At 33.1% G+C, this 15,258-nt stretch overlaps 2 protein-coding genes across 3 annotated transcripts; both read left to right on the top strand.

Moving 5' to 3' along the window:
* The first annotated feature begins 1,173 nt into the window (after positions 1–1,173).
* Positions 1,174–5,782, top strand: LOC119684815 (segmentation protein even-skipped-like). 2 transcript variants are annotated; one of them, XM_038098942.1, is made up of 3 exons: positions 1,174–1,446; positions 3,995–4,126; positions 4,618–5,782. In XM_038098942.1, exons 2-3 carry the CDS (start codon positions 4,012–4,014, stop codon positions 5,613–5,615), a joined length of 1,113 nt encoding a protein of 370 aa, XP_037954870.1. In that variant the 5' UTR covers positions 1,174–1,446; positions 3,995–4,011; the 3' UTR covers positions 5,616–5,782. The 2 variants fall into 2 exon arrangements, with proteins under 2 accessions (XP_037954870.1, XP_037954869.1); XM_038098941.1 differs by lacking the exon at positions 1,174–1,446 and having other exon boundaries at positions 3,988–4,126.
* Positions 5,783–13,218: 7,436 nt separating this feature from the next.
* LOC119674929 (craniofacial development protein 2-like) lies at positions 13,219–14,997 on the top strand. Its single transcript, XM_038086088.1, has one exon. The coding sequence runs from the start codon at positions 13,219–13,221 to the stop codon at positions 14,995–14,997; it is 1,779 nt and encodes a 592-aa protein (XP_037942016.1).
* The last annotated feature ends 261 nt before the right edge of the window (positions 14,998–15,258 follow it).

The raw sequence follows: 15,258 nt of genomic DNA, 5'->3' as shown, positions 1-15,258 counted from the left end.
TTTTGTTTATATTGGTTTTTGTTTATAGTATGGAAATGAAAATAAATTCAAGATAGAGATTTCAAAAGTAAGATTTTATAATAAAAGTAACTGCTCTAAATGAACGGGATTATGAGTATCTGAATGTATGTATCAAATTCGCAAATAAAACCTAGGAAATCGATAAGCAAACTCATAAAAAATTTATAGCTCTGACATTAGCTTCGAACTGACTTTACTATTTGATAGTATATAGAGTATCTCAGTGCTACCACAATTTTGCTTTATAAGACAGGGTGCTAACTTTATTACCTGGCTTCTTTCTGATCAATGCATTTTTTAAGTTAGGTAATTTAATTCTCTTGTAACCAAGAGACGTTCAATATCTTTATTGATAATTTAGTAATAGTTTAGTATTGTATGGTTATGTTTAAGTTTTTTTAATTACGTATTTTAAATAAACAATACTTCCCTACATACTTTGAAATCCTTCAACTTTAATCGTAGTATTATTATTATTTGTTGTTTAATGTCAGGTATTAACTTTTTATTTTTTTCGTTGTAATTGTAACTATGTAATATTACTATTTAATAATCCTACTATGCTCAAACATAATCTTTTTTAAGCCGATTAAGTGTATACATTATATTCAAATCAAACAAGGTCAAGTCAACAACCACATCACTTTTAACAACCCAGAATATCTACATTGTTGGGTCATTAGGTATGTTAAATAATAGAAATATTTGGAAAAATTTTGCAAACTATTAATGAATAATAGAAATACATTAAAATTGGAAACTGTGTTTAAAATGTCAACTATTGACACCCAGGTTATGCTTTTTTTTACTAATAAATTGAAATATTAAGAAAGAACAAGATATATAATCTTGTTATAGTGGTTCATATTCATATAAAATTGAATATGAACCCTGAATTCATATATTAAGATTCAACGACATATTTTGATTGATCTGTTTTTATTTTTGAATTAATATAAGCTATTTATACAATTAATTAAATAACTCTTTGACGTGATTTTAACAGTAGTGTACACCGAATTACTTATATGATCTTAAAATTCTATTTGCTAGTTTCAAACAAATAATTCAAATGATTCAAATAAGTCAAATGATTATGAACTCGTCCTTTTTTCCAAACTTCTAGTTCTGGTCTATTGTCTGTTATTCTTAAGATATTTGGTTCTCTACGAGTTGGAGACGACTACGCTATCTGAATGAACCACGTGCTGTATGAGCATCTTCACTGATATAATTTAGGGAGTTAACATTGCCTACGCTGGATTGGTCATGTCCTGAGAATGGATGACCATGTTAATGACGACAAAGTACTAACCGCATTTGTTTCATAAGTCTGAAGAAGGCGCATATGCAGCAAAAGCGCCTGGAAAGAGGTGCTTTGTCAGACCGAAACACCATAACGTGTTGTTATAGCCATTTCAATAAGTAATTTTATATTTAGTAAAATAGAAAAAATTTATAAGAATTTTTATTTCTTAACAATATTAATTTCATTAAAACTTTTATATATATTTTTTTTATTTCAACACAGACGCGAATATATTACAATTTATTTTTAAAGCATTTAATTATGAAATTGAATTTTGAATTAAGTGAAATAATATAAATTTATTTAAATTTTTCTTTATTACCAACAACTATTTTCATCAAAATTTGTGTATTTTTTTGGTTTTCTTTCCATACTGCAATATAAGTATATAAGCATATAAGTATGTAATTTTGTATGAATCCAAGTTATATAAATTTACAAGAATATGCCTTTTCTGATAATAATTTATTTCATTAAACTTTTAAATTTTATTTCATTTTATTTTTTTTTTGAAATTCAGCATAGACAGTCTAGTGTGTATTGTTGTTGTTTTATCATCATAATGAACGCATTAAAAAAATAAATATTTTAATAATAAAATGAACATAAAAGCAGGAAGGAAACTCCTTACCAATGCTTAATAGGAAGCATAAAAGTTTTGCAAAGTTATTTAATTCTAAAACCAAACGAGATGACAGCAATTTATTGTTTTTAATGAAACAATGAAGCGAGCTAAAAAACATTACTCCGTGCTGCAACAACAATAACAACAAAAACAAAACAGACTTTGTAGCACAAGGTTTTATAATATTAAAAAGATAAACTCATTTATTACATTCACCAGAAATGTACGCCAACAAATAACTTTGCCACTCCAATAAAAACAACAACAACACTAACAACAACAACACTAACAACAAAAACAATGGCAGTAATGAAAATATTATACCCTCACCACTAACTCACTTATAACAGCGCCAAAACATTAAAAGGAAAAAAACAACAACACTGTATAAAATAAAAAAAATATAAAATAAAAAAAAAATTAAGCTGCTATAAAATAGCGAATAATTTGCCAACAACAAAATAATGTTGAACCAAATTATTATGCTAGTGAATATGCAGCGTATTAAAGCCATAACCTTAAAAACTCCAAACGATCCAACTAATGTATATAATGAAAAAGCATAGTGGGTATGCTACCCACTATGAGTGGTTGAGGAATAGAAGGTATAACAAAATGGTGGCAACAAATTTGACTTTATATGTGCATATACATGTATATACACACACACTAAATGTGCCTTTACGTTAAGTCATCTGCTGCACGTTGGGATGAAACAGGGATTATCAGCATTAGCTTGCTAGAATTTTTTTTTTCTTTTTGCCGTATACTAATACGTTGCATGCTGTGTATACTCAGCTCTATATGAATTCATAACCCAATTCCAATTCCAATCCCAAAAGCACATTATGCGATATCATTCTTGATGAAACAGATAAAATCCAATTATTAAAGGTTTTTCACATCTCATTCGCTCCCATGAAGGCAACCATTTGTGGACAACTGAAACAAAAGATTCGTTCATCGCTATGAATACAAAATTTGTTAGTTCCGCATAAAAGGAAGAAGAAAATACTTAAAGCATAATGTAACGCGCTGTGTTGAAGCTCTGAAGCTCACAGTGCCATGCCATGCTATGCTTTGCTTTGCTAACAGACTGCGCTATAATAACTTAATTATTAAGTTTTCCATCTCGTTTTTACTGCCATTGCTTAACAGCAATATGCTTCTACCATATCGTACTGCTACAGACACTATGGATTCCACTGAGTTCTTTTAAGCGATAATGATTTTTCTCAGAAAATATGCTTTTTACTGAATTCTATGTATGTTGCTTTACATTGTTGTTGTTGCCAGTGTTGTTGGTGTTTTATATTTCCACTTTTTATGCTATTGTCTTGGCATCGTAATCGTCGTCATCGTCACATTATTGTCTGCGTTTTCCATACCAAAGGAACAAATACTACATATAATACATTAACTGTATACATACAATACAGTGCATGCATTTTATGTGTGTATACACACACTATCACTTTACAAACCGTCCAGCATGCAATACAAGCTATGTACAAATGTATACTCAGCTCAGTATAAGTTTTCCCTATTTCCAGGTTTTATTTTTCTTTATTTCTTATTTGTTTTGCTTGATATTCATATCAATACTCGTATATTGCAGTGTATATTCATTCCTGTAGTAAATTTCTATTATAAAGCACTTGCTCATTGGCTATAATGCGCCATTGTTTTGCTCACAAGCATACACCAACACAAGTAACTCTAATAGAAAACTGTTAAAAGAGCACGCCTTAAAGGTTAGTGATTATGTCTCTTTGCTGTCTTGTGTATAAAAAGTGCAGGGGTTGTTGAGTTTAGCACAGTTGAGCTGTAGAAGCCAAACGTGTAGTAACAGTCTACGGTATTTCGAAAATAGTTTAACAAAACACAACATAATTTATGTGAAAAATAACGAGAAAAATTTTATTTAATTTTTTTTTTCTCTTCATAAACAATTTGAAATCAAAAATAATAACTATATTAAAATTTATTAAAAATATATAAGTTAATAATTATATATATAAAATTATACAAAATGCAAGGATATCGTACATATAATATGGAAAATCATCATCATGCACATCTTGACAGCAACGCCGACCAAAAGCCGTTGGTAGTTGACCTAATGTCAGCGCAGTACGGAAAACCTCAAACGCCACCGCCATCTCCAAACGGTAGGTTCCAATAATAATTAGTGAAATGACAAATTTATTAAATAAAAATTATTTAATGTAATTAGTTTATTATTTACACAAAATAACGTCTTAACTGCCAATGTTCATTAAACTTAATTTTGTTAATTTATAATAAATTATACAAATTAATTAATAATTATTATTAAATATTAAAAAATATTTAATCAGCAAAATTCGGTAAAGTTAAAAATACATTTAAAATCTTAATTGGTTATTACATTATATATTATATATATTATATACTATAATTATATATATTATATACTTTTTTACTGCTTGTTAATTAAAAACAAAAATATTAAAAATGTTATTAAACGTAACTACAACTTTACCGATTTTTCTTACATATATTTTTTAATCAATTTTTTTATTTTTAAAGTTAAATTCTGTCATAGTAATTTTATGCATTAATATGTAAATTAAATAAGTGACACAATATTTTTAATAAAAATTTTTCTTCTTCATTGCAGATTGTTTATCAAGTCCTGATACATCATTGAATGGTAGCCGTGGCAATTCTGAAATACCAGCTGATCCCTCAATTCGTCGTTATCGAACTGCATTTACACGCGATCAGTTGGCACGTCTCGAAAAAGAGTTTTACAAGGAAAACTACGTCTCACGCCCCAGACGCTGCGAGTTGGCTGCACAATTAAATTTACCCGAGTCCACAATTAAAGTTTGGTTCCAAAATCGTCGCATGAAAGATAAACGCCAACGTATTGCTGTTGCCTGGCCTTACGCTGCCGTCTACTCAGATCCAGCATTTGCCGCTTCAATTTTACAAGCTGCTGCCAGTACCGTCGGTATGCCATACGGTGCTTACCCAACAGCAAATCCAATGTTAGCCACTGCCATGCCATCCATGCCGGTACCCGGACATGCTTCTTACGGTCAATATCGTTACAATCCCTACCATATACCAGCACGTCCAGTACCACCAGCACCACATATGTCAGCACATGGTATGCCTAGCGCAGCAGCAGCTGCTGTTGCAATGGGTGCAACACCTATGGGAGTTGCCGTCGGTTATCCACCAGCTGCTATGTTAGGTGCCATGCCACATAGTTACGCAGCACTCTCAGTACCAAAAACACATACACCGCCACTCGATCTACAATCCTCATCATCGCCACATTCATCCACGCTCTCGCTAAGTCCTACCGGTTCGGATCATACTAAAGTATTCGATCGCAGTCTCAGCCCCATACGTAACATTAATAATTCACTACCTTTGCTGCAATCAGTCAACCAAACAATCGATACGTCAATTGGTAGTTACAACACCAACAATTGCACAGGTGCTCAATCACACTCTGCTGTTGGTTTACTTATGCAAACAACAGCAACAACAACTACATCACCCACATGTACATTGAAGAGACCCGCCTCATGTATGTCGCCAACACAAACAGTAATAACAGAGCCGAAACCTAAGCTTTTTAAACCTTACAAGACTGAAGTTTAACGTGGCAACACTGGAATTATTCAAAGAGGCTTAACACACGCTGTATATACGCATATGCCATGTAATGCATATGTGAGAGTGTGTGCAACTGATTTTGTGATTGTGGTGCTATTTTGCTCCAACTTTATTTTAATTTGTACAAAGTATTTTTAAGTAAGCATTTGTAAATATTTATTGTTATTTGAATTTGTTAAGTAATTATTAATTTATTATTTATTGTACATATTCGAGTTCATATTGTAGAACAAAATGTAAATATTATTAACATTATTGTATTATTAGTTAGCAAAATCCTTATAATGAAACTGTTTTTAATGCCTATGTGCGAGCGCACATATGCGAATAACCAAAATATTCCAAAATTAAATAAAAAATCCCAAAATGTTTTTCAAAATTAAAAATTTCTTTTATAATTATTTCACTTTCACTAAAGTTACTACCTGGCAATACCGCGAAGATAGTCTTTTACTACCTTTTGTCGTAAAAAAGGGCGTCATAATTATGTAGTCTCATTAATGTGTACGCTAATTCCCTACTAATCTCTTAATACAGTCCATTTAGTATGGCGCAGACATTATCCACAAGACAAGGCAAGGTCAAAGAAAAGTCAATGTGGGTGGCAACTACAATAGTTGCCTTCATAATTGTTTTCATAATAAAATTTTTATATGCAGCAGCTGTCAGTTTCCAACTCTTCACAATTGTTTCACAAAACAATGCTCTACACATTGTCCTTGTGCCAAATAACTTTCGGAAACCTTCAGTTGTTATGGAAATACTACAAAAATATTGTGCATAAAGCCACGCGTTGGACTTACGCCCACCAAGGGAGTGAGCAGTTATTTACAAATAATTTGAAATTTACAAAATTATCCATTTAATTATTTGAACAAAAGAAAATTAAAAAGGACACATACTAATCGGTTTGATATTTTGCTTTGATTTTTTGAAAGACTCCACAACAGTGCAGTCGATCGTTAACCTTCAATGGCAATCTAATAGGCAGCACCCCGTGTTAATGGCACAAGTCAATTTCATGTCGAATTTCATGTCATTAATGTGATCAACAATCAACTGGACATGTCCCCACCCGTAGTGCAGTGGCAGCAAAATATTGCCAAAAAAAAACACATAAATATATATACTCTTTGCTGTGACAATTTTATTTTATTTTTTTTCTTTCCTTCTGCACAATTTTTTGCCATACACTTCCTTAGCACTTGCTGCTCATGCTCAAGTTTTCTGCTTGTGTGTGCTCTTCTTGTGTGCGCTCCTTGTGTGCTGCCATCAATTCAAGGCTACTAACACTGCATGCAGTAGAAATGTCCAACTACGAATCCACATACATTATATCCATGAAAATTTCAAGCTACTCGTATAAGAAAGTCAGTCCATACTCCTTGGTAGGAGTCAGTTTCTTGACGCATTTTCTTTAATTACCATCAAAGTTGACACGCGACAGGTTTCCACTCTTATTTGGCAATGAAAGCAATTAACTACAGTTATTTAATTATTTTAATTTGTAAAAAATCTTTTCTTTTCCACTTTTGTTCCGAGACATTGTCACGAACGCCTTCAACAATGGCTTATGCACCCTTGCAATAATAATTGCAAATCACTCGTCCTTTACTCATCCTTTACTCGTATTTTGTTGTCCTCGAAATTTAATTGCTTAACTTTCAAATTGAAAATTATTGCATAATTTACAAGTATTATCTTCTCAGTTGGAACGCATATGTTCCATATTTTCCTTACAGTGATTGCCAAATGTCATAATGGACGCATCATAATCCATAACATTCTTTTGTTATTGCATTGTCGATTATATGTTGCCAAAAGGATAATATACGAGAGTAAATTTATACATAAAAATAAATATCAAACTTAAAAAACTACAACCCATTCTCAGTATTTAATAAAATATCTAATATACATTTAATTGCAGTACATAAACATGTGTTTTCAACGAGACTATACCATATATTGCTTAACTCTTTGGAAAACATAACACAGATATTGTTTTCAAGTGGGTTGGTATTGTGTGTACACCCTACGTTTGGTAATATGAGACACAATGCTGTAGAGAAAATTTTTTAAAGGCGTTTTTAGTTTTATCTAACTTGTGGTTTGTTGTAATTACTAGAATACTAACGGATTACTATTCTACTGCAACAATGTTTCAAAGTTAATATGTACATTCCAACAAGCGGATGCAGCAGAAGTTACATTGATGAAGAGAAATTGGAATCTATCAATCACTTTCTATATCTTAAAGGAAGCGGCTTTAATATACAGAAAATCGTTATTTTCACTGAGAAGCTAACTGGAAAACTAAGTAGTAACAAGGTACTGTACTAATTAACCAATATACAGGATACCGTTTTTTCGCAGGTCTGGCAGAACTAACGAATACTGGCCTAATAGAAATTTAAATGGAGTGCTAATAGGTATAGGCTGTGATATTGCATCAATGTTTCAAAGTTACTATGCACATTCCAACAAGTAGATACAGCAGAAGTTGCATTAATAAAGAAAAATTGGAATCTATCAACTAAAAAATTCATAAAATTCTAAACTTTAATAACCTAAATTAGGTATAGGTTGATTGTCTATGTTAATACACGGGTCCACAATTCAAATTTGGCACGGTTTAATTCCTGAAAATTGCAGTTCGAAAATTATTTACAGACAATTAAACCAATAGATGTGTCCAGTGACCACTGATAATGGATATTTGATGATATACGAAACCGCTTAGCCTAAGAATCCACTCAATAAAATTAAAAAAATTTTTGAATTTGAAAATTTGATCACTAAAAGTAAGAAATTTTTCTATTTGGCAATAATAATTATTTATTATTATTTAATATTAATTTTATATACTTAATTGAAAAATTTAAATTAGAAATAATTTTCATTCTCTTGTTATAATATCTCCAGCAACTTCAAATTTATTGTTTTATGTTAATATTATATTAAAAACGAAACACATCATAACTATAATGTATGTAAGTTTTTATACATATTTCTCAACCATTTTCAAAAGCACTAAAAAAGTCATATCCCAGCTACAAAATGCTCTATTATAGCACTATAACGCGTTGTAGACAAAGAACATTCTATTTTTTTATTTGTGTGCTGGAGTTGGTTTTAGAAACTTGATAATTTTCCAGTAGTTTTTATTGCTTAGGTCCTCGCAATTGTTACTTGAAAATTTTTATCACGAGCATTTTTATATTTTATTAAATTGAATTATTCTGCTTTTTTTACATAGCATGTGTCTAACGTTTCACATTCTACAAAAATAGTAATTTATTCAAAGAGTTGTTGGATACATTAAAAATTTATAATATATTCATTATATTGTTTTCATAATCATGCGATATATTCTAAGCTGTGACGAACTCCTGACATTCACAGAGAATCGTAGAGATTTTTTACCTTTACATATCCATAAAATAAATTATCAATATGAGGAAGTATGGGAATATAATGAGATGTATATTATTTGTATTTAATTTTAAATATAATTAATTATTTATTTATACAAATATATAAATATATATTTATATCTCATAGGCCACAGTAAATTTGTGGTCTGAATAGTTACACAAGTATTATTTTTTTGTGCCCGCTTTTCTTTAATATTTCAAAATAGTTTTCTTTCCCTATACTTCTATGAGATATAATCAGATTCTTCTATCACCATCTCTATAACCGACCAGGATTGTAAAGTCGGTTACATAGTCTACAACTAATCTACCCCCGCACTTGCGCAATAAGTCCAGATTTCTAAGTGCTAAACGTCTTCATCTTAATTCTCTTCTACAATTACAGGAATAAAGTTTCTTCCACTATTCTCTGGGTTAAAGAAGATTTTAGTGAGTTTAAGTGATTATTTATTTCTCGAAATTATGGTACAATATGTGAAAACTATCTACAAATTTTGTTTTAATATAATTTTCGATTCTGGTGTTTCAAAATATAAAAGAAAAAATTAGTAGCATGAAGGAGTGTTGAAATGTAGGACATTCTTATGTGTGTAAATCACAAAAGTGTTCTTTTGAATATGAACTATAACTAAAAAATAAATAAAAAAACATTATGGTATTTACTTAAACATACAAATAAAATAAGACCGTGGTTGCTTAACGAACCAATATTTGAGCTTAAGTGGACTTTGGCTACAAGGCCACCTATCCAACCTAACCTAATTTAACTCAAGAGAAAACATAAATCTAAATTTAATAATCAGAATTTCTTATTTATTATTGTAAATCAAAAATTAACGTTTGTTACTATTGCTGACTGTAGTATATTTTTAAAGTTTTTTTAAAATCCATCTTTGCTATTCCGACCAACCCCACAATTCTTCATAAAACGAATAATTCCACAAACGGCAAAAATAAAAAAGAGCAATGATTTTTCTATTCTACTTAAATAATAATTCAGTACGAAAATAACGATGTGATAAAATATGGGAAAAGGGGTGCGACCCAGTAATACTTTGTCTTATTTAGAACTGCTCATCCCAAACATAGCGTTCCAGAAGCAATTGCCGGAAGATTACAACCAGAAGTGTTGGTGCGGCACATACCGAGGGCTAATTGAGTGTGTACGCTCAATCAAAATATGTTTTGACAACTCGAGCATCATAAAAAATAGTCTCAGCATTTATTTTTTTGTAGATTTGTGGAAAGAGTATTTCATACACCTAAAGAGCTTGTAAAGATGTCCTTATTAAATAAGGATTCATATACTACCATTTGTGTGTTTATATGTAAGGAGGACCGCGTGCCAGGGGGCACAAGTGGTAACATTTTATTACTTAATAATAAAGAGAAAGAAAAGGGCTTATCAGTCTGCAGTCGAAACAGGAATAGCGACAATAGCGTAACTTGAACTCTCTCGGGACTCAGCTAGGACGATTTGTTCAGTGTATTGGGATTTGGTGTGGATTTGACTTTACTGCACCACACCCGCTTCCGCACTTGTAGTGGTGTTCAAGTTGTTTATCGAGCATGTAGCAATTTAAAAACAATGTTACAACTATTAATTTTTAAACAAAGTGAAAAATACTGATAAAAAATCGTAATCGTGAAACTGCAGTAAGAGAACGAGGACGAGGATGAATACGAGTATAAGCGCAATGTGAGGTGTGAATGAGGGTTGTCGTTGGCATTGTCCTTACAGCACATAACATACGGCATTTAGTATCGGTGATCCTTGTAGCATGTGGCAAATATTTCAAATGAGTTTGTTGAGATTACGGCAGATTACGGAATGAATTTACAGGTTCATAAGATAATTAATCATGTGGGATTATAAGTGGAAACAAGCGAAAGTAAACAAACGAAATTAATTTTATTATCAGTAAGGTTATCAAGTTATTATGTGATAAGTCTGACGTTGTAGGATAATTGTTTTGATTTTAATTTAAGTTATTCTACATAGTGTAAAATCTGTTCGATTAGGGTATTATGTCATAATATTATTATTAAGGGATGAATGGACTATATTTAAGATAATTATTATTAATAATAAATATTTCTTGGATAAATTTCCATTTAAAAAGAAAGTTGTTTTATTATTATATAATTTTTAAGAGTTTTAAGATTATTTTTAGCTGCGAGAAATATTTACATCTACAGAGTTATAAATTTACAGGAAACCTATATTAAAATTCACCATTCCCGGAACCCCTCAGATCGTCTATCTGTCTCAAGATCGATCTTTGCCAAACTGAACAAGAAACGTACCAGTCAGCTGCTTCTACTAAAGATTTAAAATATTTGTGGTACCTTTTTATCAACTTAACATAGCTGTCATTCTGCAAAATTAGGGACTTGGCCAAATATATAGACTCATCCTATTGGTTTACTTTCAGTTGAATCGGAGAGTTGAGCCATTCGGCATTGCCTGCACGGCGAACAACATTAATTCATAGTATCACAACGGGTCATTATTTCAACTCAAGTTGGTTTTGGACTCAAGGGCACCATTCCAATCTGACCTGTATTGCATAGCTTTTCTATCTTTTTTTAGTGTTACAGCACTTGAAATGTTGGAACTTCAGCAGAGATATTTTCCTTAGTTAAAATACATTCTCTTTCGTATATAATTGTGCGATATACTTGGAACAACAATAACCAATAACAATTGAGATCTTAACTTCTGAAAGTTGCTTCAAATTAGATTGTGGTGATCAAGGTATGAGGCCGGGGTTCAACTTTCATTAGCTTTGAAAAATTATGTGGAATATTGGATGACACTGGTTAATAAAATTTAAAGTATATTTAAATTTAAATATTTAAATTATATTTAACTTATTTTAAATTACTACCCTCTATCCAAGCGCTGCTTTTGTTTTATTCTACCCAAACCCTAGACATCTTGATTTCTTCAATGGTTTTTAGCTTAGATGAGTTTAGCTTGTTAAATATTAATCCAACTCAGTTCTTCTTTCATATCTTTGATTAGATCAGGTCAAGTTCGGGTGGTGGTCTAGCACACCAAAGCCGACTTGAGCGCAAATAATGGTGATATCACCAATAAAGCAGGTATAATGTTGGCTGTTTATGTTAACATACGGGTCCGCTATTCAAATTTAACACCATTAAACCAATAGATTTTTCCAAAGAACACTAATGATGGATATTTGATAATATACGAAACAGCTTAGGCTGACTATAACCTAAGAATTCATTCCATATTCATTCATTCAAAAAACTTTTGAATTTAAAAATTTGATCACTAAAAGAGAATATTTTTTCTATTTGACAATAATACTTTTTCATTATTTATTATTATATTTAATTTATAAATTTAAATTGGAAACAATATTTTCATTCTTTAACTATATCATCTCAGGCACCTAATTTTATTATTTTATATTAATATTATATTAAATACGAAATACAACATTAACTTACTTTCCGTTAGACACCAACTTTCAAAAGCACTGAAAAAATTATATTCCAGCTACAAAATGCTTTATGATAGCACTATAACGAGTTGTAGAGAAAGAACATTCTTTTTTTTTAGTTCTGTGCTTATAACAACCATAGCGATCGACATAGAAACCTTGTTTTTAAGAATAGGCACTACTCCCCATTTAACCTAAAGTGCACCAACCTGACAAGTAAGTAAACTTGACTATGTCGCTAAATTTAAAGAATGTCGGTATGAAAAGATGCCTAAGATGATTCTCAGCACCGATACCATTGTGCTGAGCAGCTTCCGTTTGATTGGTGCAGTAGAATTGTTCTTCTGTAATTAGGTGGCAAGCCTTCTCGGGGATTGCCACCTTGACGTGGTGAGAAGGCTCAGTAGTTACGATGAATCTTCGAGCGATGCTGGCGGTAGCTTGCTACTGGTAGGGCCTCCCTTGCCGGTAAGGTCGAATGAGGAGTAATGAAGCTAAGCGCATTCCACAACGTAGCGTCGGTACTTATATTGAGCGGCTGCAAAAGGCGTCTGTTCTCCAGGTCAGGTGCGGCCTATTTAAAAGTGACCTGTCACTACGTGCAAAGCTTACAGGACTGACATTGCGCTTGTAACCCATCGTCAGGGCTTTGCTCCCTTTTACTTTTCTGGATAAAACATGAGTCAAAATCCGATGATAATACAGTCTCCAAGTGGTACCCGTACTGATACGGCGAATCCATCTGCTTCGGCAGCACGCACGGATTTAGAGGTGCGAAACTCACGTTCAAACAGAATCAATACGATAGGTACAACTGTAACCACAACAACTTTAAACAACCAACCACGAAACAACCAAAACTTTCTCTCAATGAAATCAAAATCCATGATCGGCGTCTGGAATGTTCGATCCCTAATCGGACCAGGTAAACTTGAGCAACTATCCCGGGAACTCTTTAAATTCAAGCTTGACATGATCGGCATCAGCGAGTGCAGATGGAAAGACTCCGGGGAAATCAACTTATCTAATGGAACTAAGTTTCTGTACTCTGGCAGAAGTGATACCCATCATAATGGTGTCGGTTTTCTCCTCAGCAAAACTGCGGTTCGTGCCCTCTTACAATGGCAGCCAATCAACGACCGCTTCATTTGGTGCCGATTTCGCTCCCGTGCACGAAACGTGACTATAATACAAACCTACGCTCCCACTGAAGTCGCCGATTCCGATGAAAAACTGGCCTATTATAATCAGCTTTCGTCTATTATTCATAATGCTCATAAACGAGATATTCTAATTGTAATGGGTGACTTAAACGCCAAAATTGGTGCGGACAACACAAACATAGAGCACATAATGGGAAAACATGGTCTGGGGACCAGAAACGAAAATGGTGAACTCCTAATTGAAGCGTGCAATGACGCCAACCTTGTTATCGGGGGCTCCATTTTCCCTCACAAAGCCTGCCATAAGTCAACATGGGTGTCACCCGACGGTCAAACCGAAAATCAGATTGACCACATCTGTATAGGAAAAATGTGGAGAAGCAGCCTCTTGGACGTACGCACCAAGAGAACCGCCGACATCGGATCGGATCATCATCTTCTAGTCGCGACACTTCGTTTAAAAATCTGCACCGCTGGACAACGACGTACTTTGAACTCACTGCCTAAACTCGATATTTCGAAACTAAATTCTGAAGACGTAAAAAACACCTTCGTCAGCAAACTTAGTACCTCAATTGAACAGCTCCAAAGTCCAGAAGTGTCCGGTAACACTGAACAAATTTGGCAGACAATTAAATCAGCATTTCTTACAAACGCAGAAGATGTCTTGGGTCTTCGACCCCGCAACAGAAAGCCGTGGATGTCAGAGTCTACCTGGTCTCTCATCGAATGCCGCAGAGCTGCAAAGATCACACGCGACAATGCTAAAACAAGAGCGCTCAAAGCAGAAACCCAATTCTCCTACAATGAGATGGTGAAACGAGTGAAGCTTTCATGCAAGCGAGACAAACGTTTATGGTATGACAATCTTGCAAGTAAAGCTGAAGCAGCAGCCGAACAGAGAAATATGAAAATTTTATATGACGTCACAAAAGAGCTTGCAGGCAGAAGGTTCCGCCGTATAGGCCCTATACGGGACAAAAATGGCCGACTTCTCATTTCCACCGAAAACCAGCTTCAACGTTTCAGGGAACATTTTTCAGAAACTCTATGTAACAATACTACCACTATCACCCACACCGTCACACCGGCTGAACAAAACAGCTTCTCCAGCCTAAACAGTCGCAGTACATCTGTTATGAATAGAGTACCTGATGAAGAAAAAATTGTTCAAGCTATAGGCAGTTTAAAGAATAATAAGGCAGCTGGTTCAGATAATATCACAGCGGAACTGTTAAAAGCTTGTCCTTCGACTACCGCTAAAATGTTTCAACCTCTCCTGAAAAACATATAGGAAAACAATTGTCTTCCAAACTATTGGCTGGAAGGCTTGCTGACCGTATTACCTATGAAAGGTGACCTGAGCCAATGCCGAAATTACAGAGACATTATGTTGCAGTCGATTCCTTCGAAAATATTAACTCGTATTCTTCTGTCCCGCATCAACACTAAACTCGAAGACAGTATTCGTAGACAGCAGGCAGGCTTTAGACCAAATCGTTCGTGCGTGGACCAGATTAACACTCTTAGGATCATCGTCGAACAATCTACTGAA

The sequence above is a fragment of the Teleopsis dalmanni genome, chromosome 2 (assembly GCF_002237135.1).
Source record: "Teleopsis dalmanni isolate 2A chromosome 2, ASM223713v2, whole genome shotgun sequence".
In the NCBI taxonomy this organism is placed as follows: domain Eukaryota; kingdom Metazoa; phylum Arthropoda; class Insecta; order Diptera; family Diopsidae; genus Teleopsis; species Teleopsis dalmanni.
Note: the sequence above shows the minus strand (reverse complement) of the source record. Positions and strands in the feature narration are given on the sequence as shown.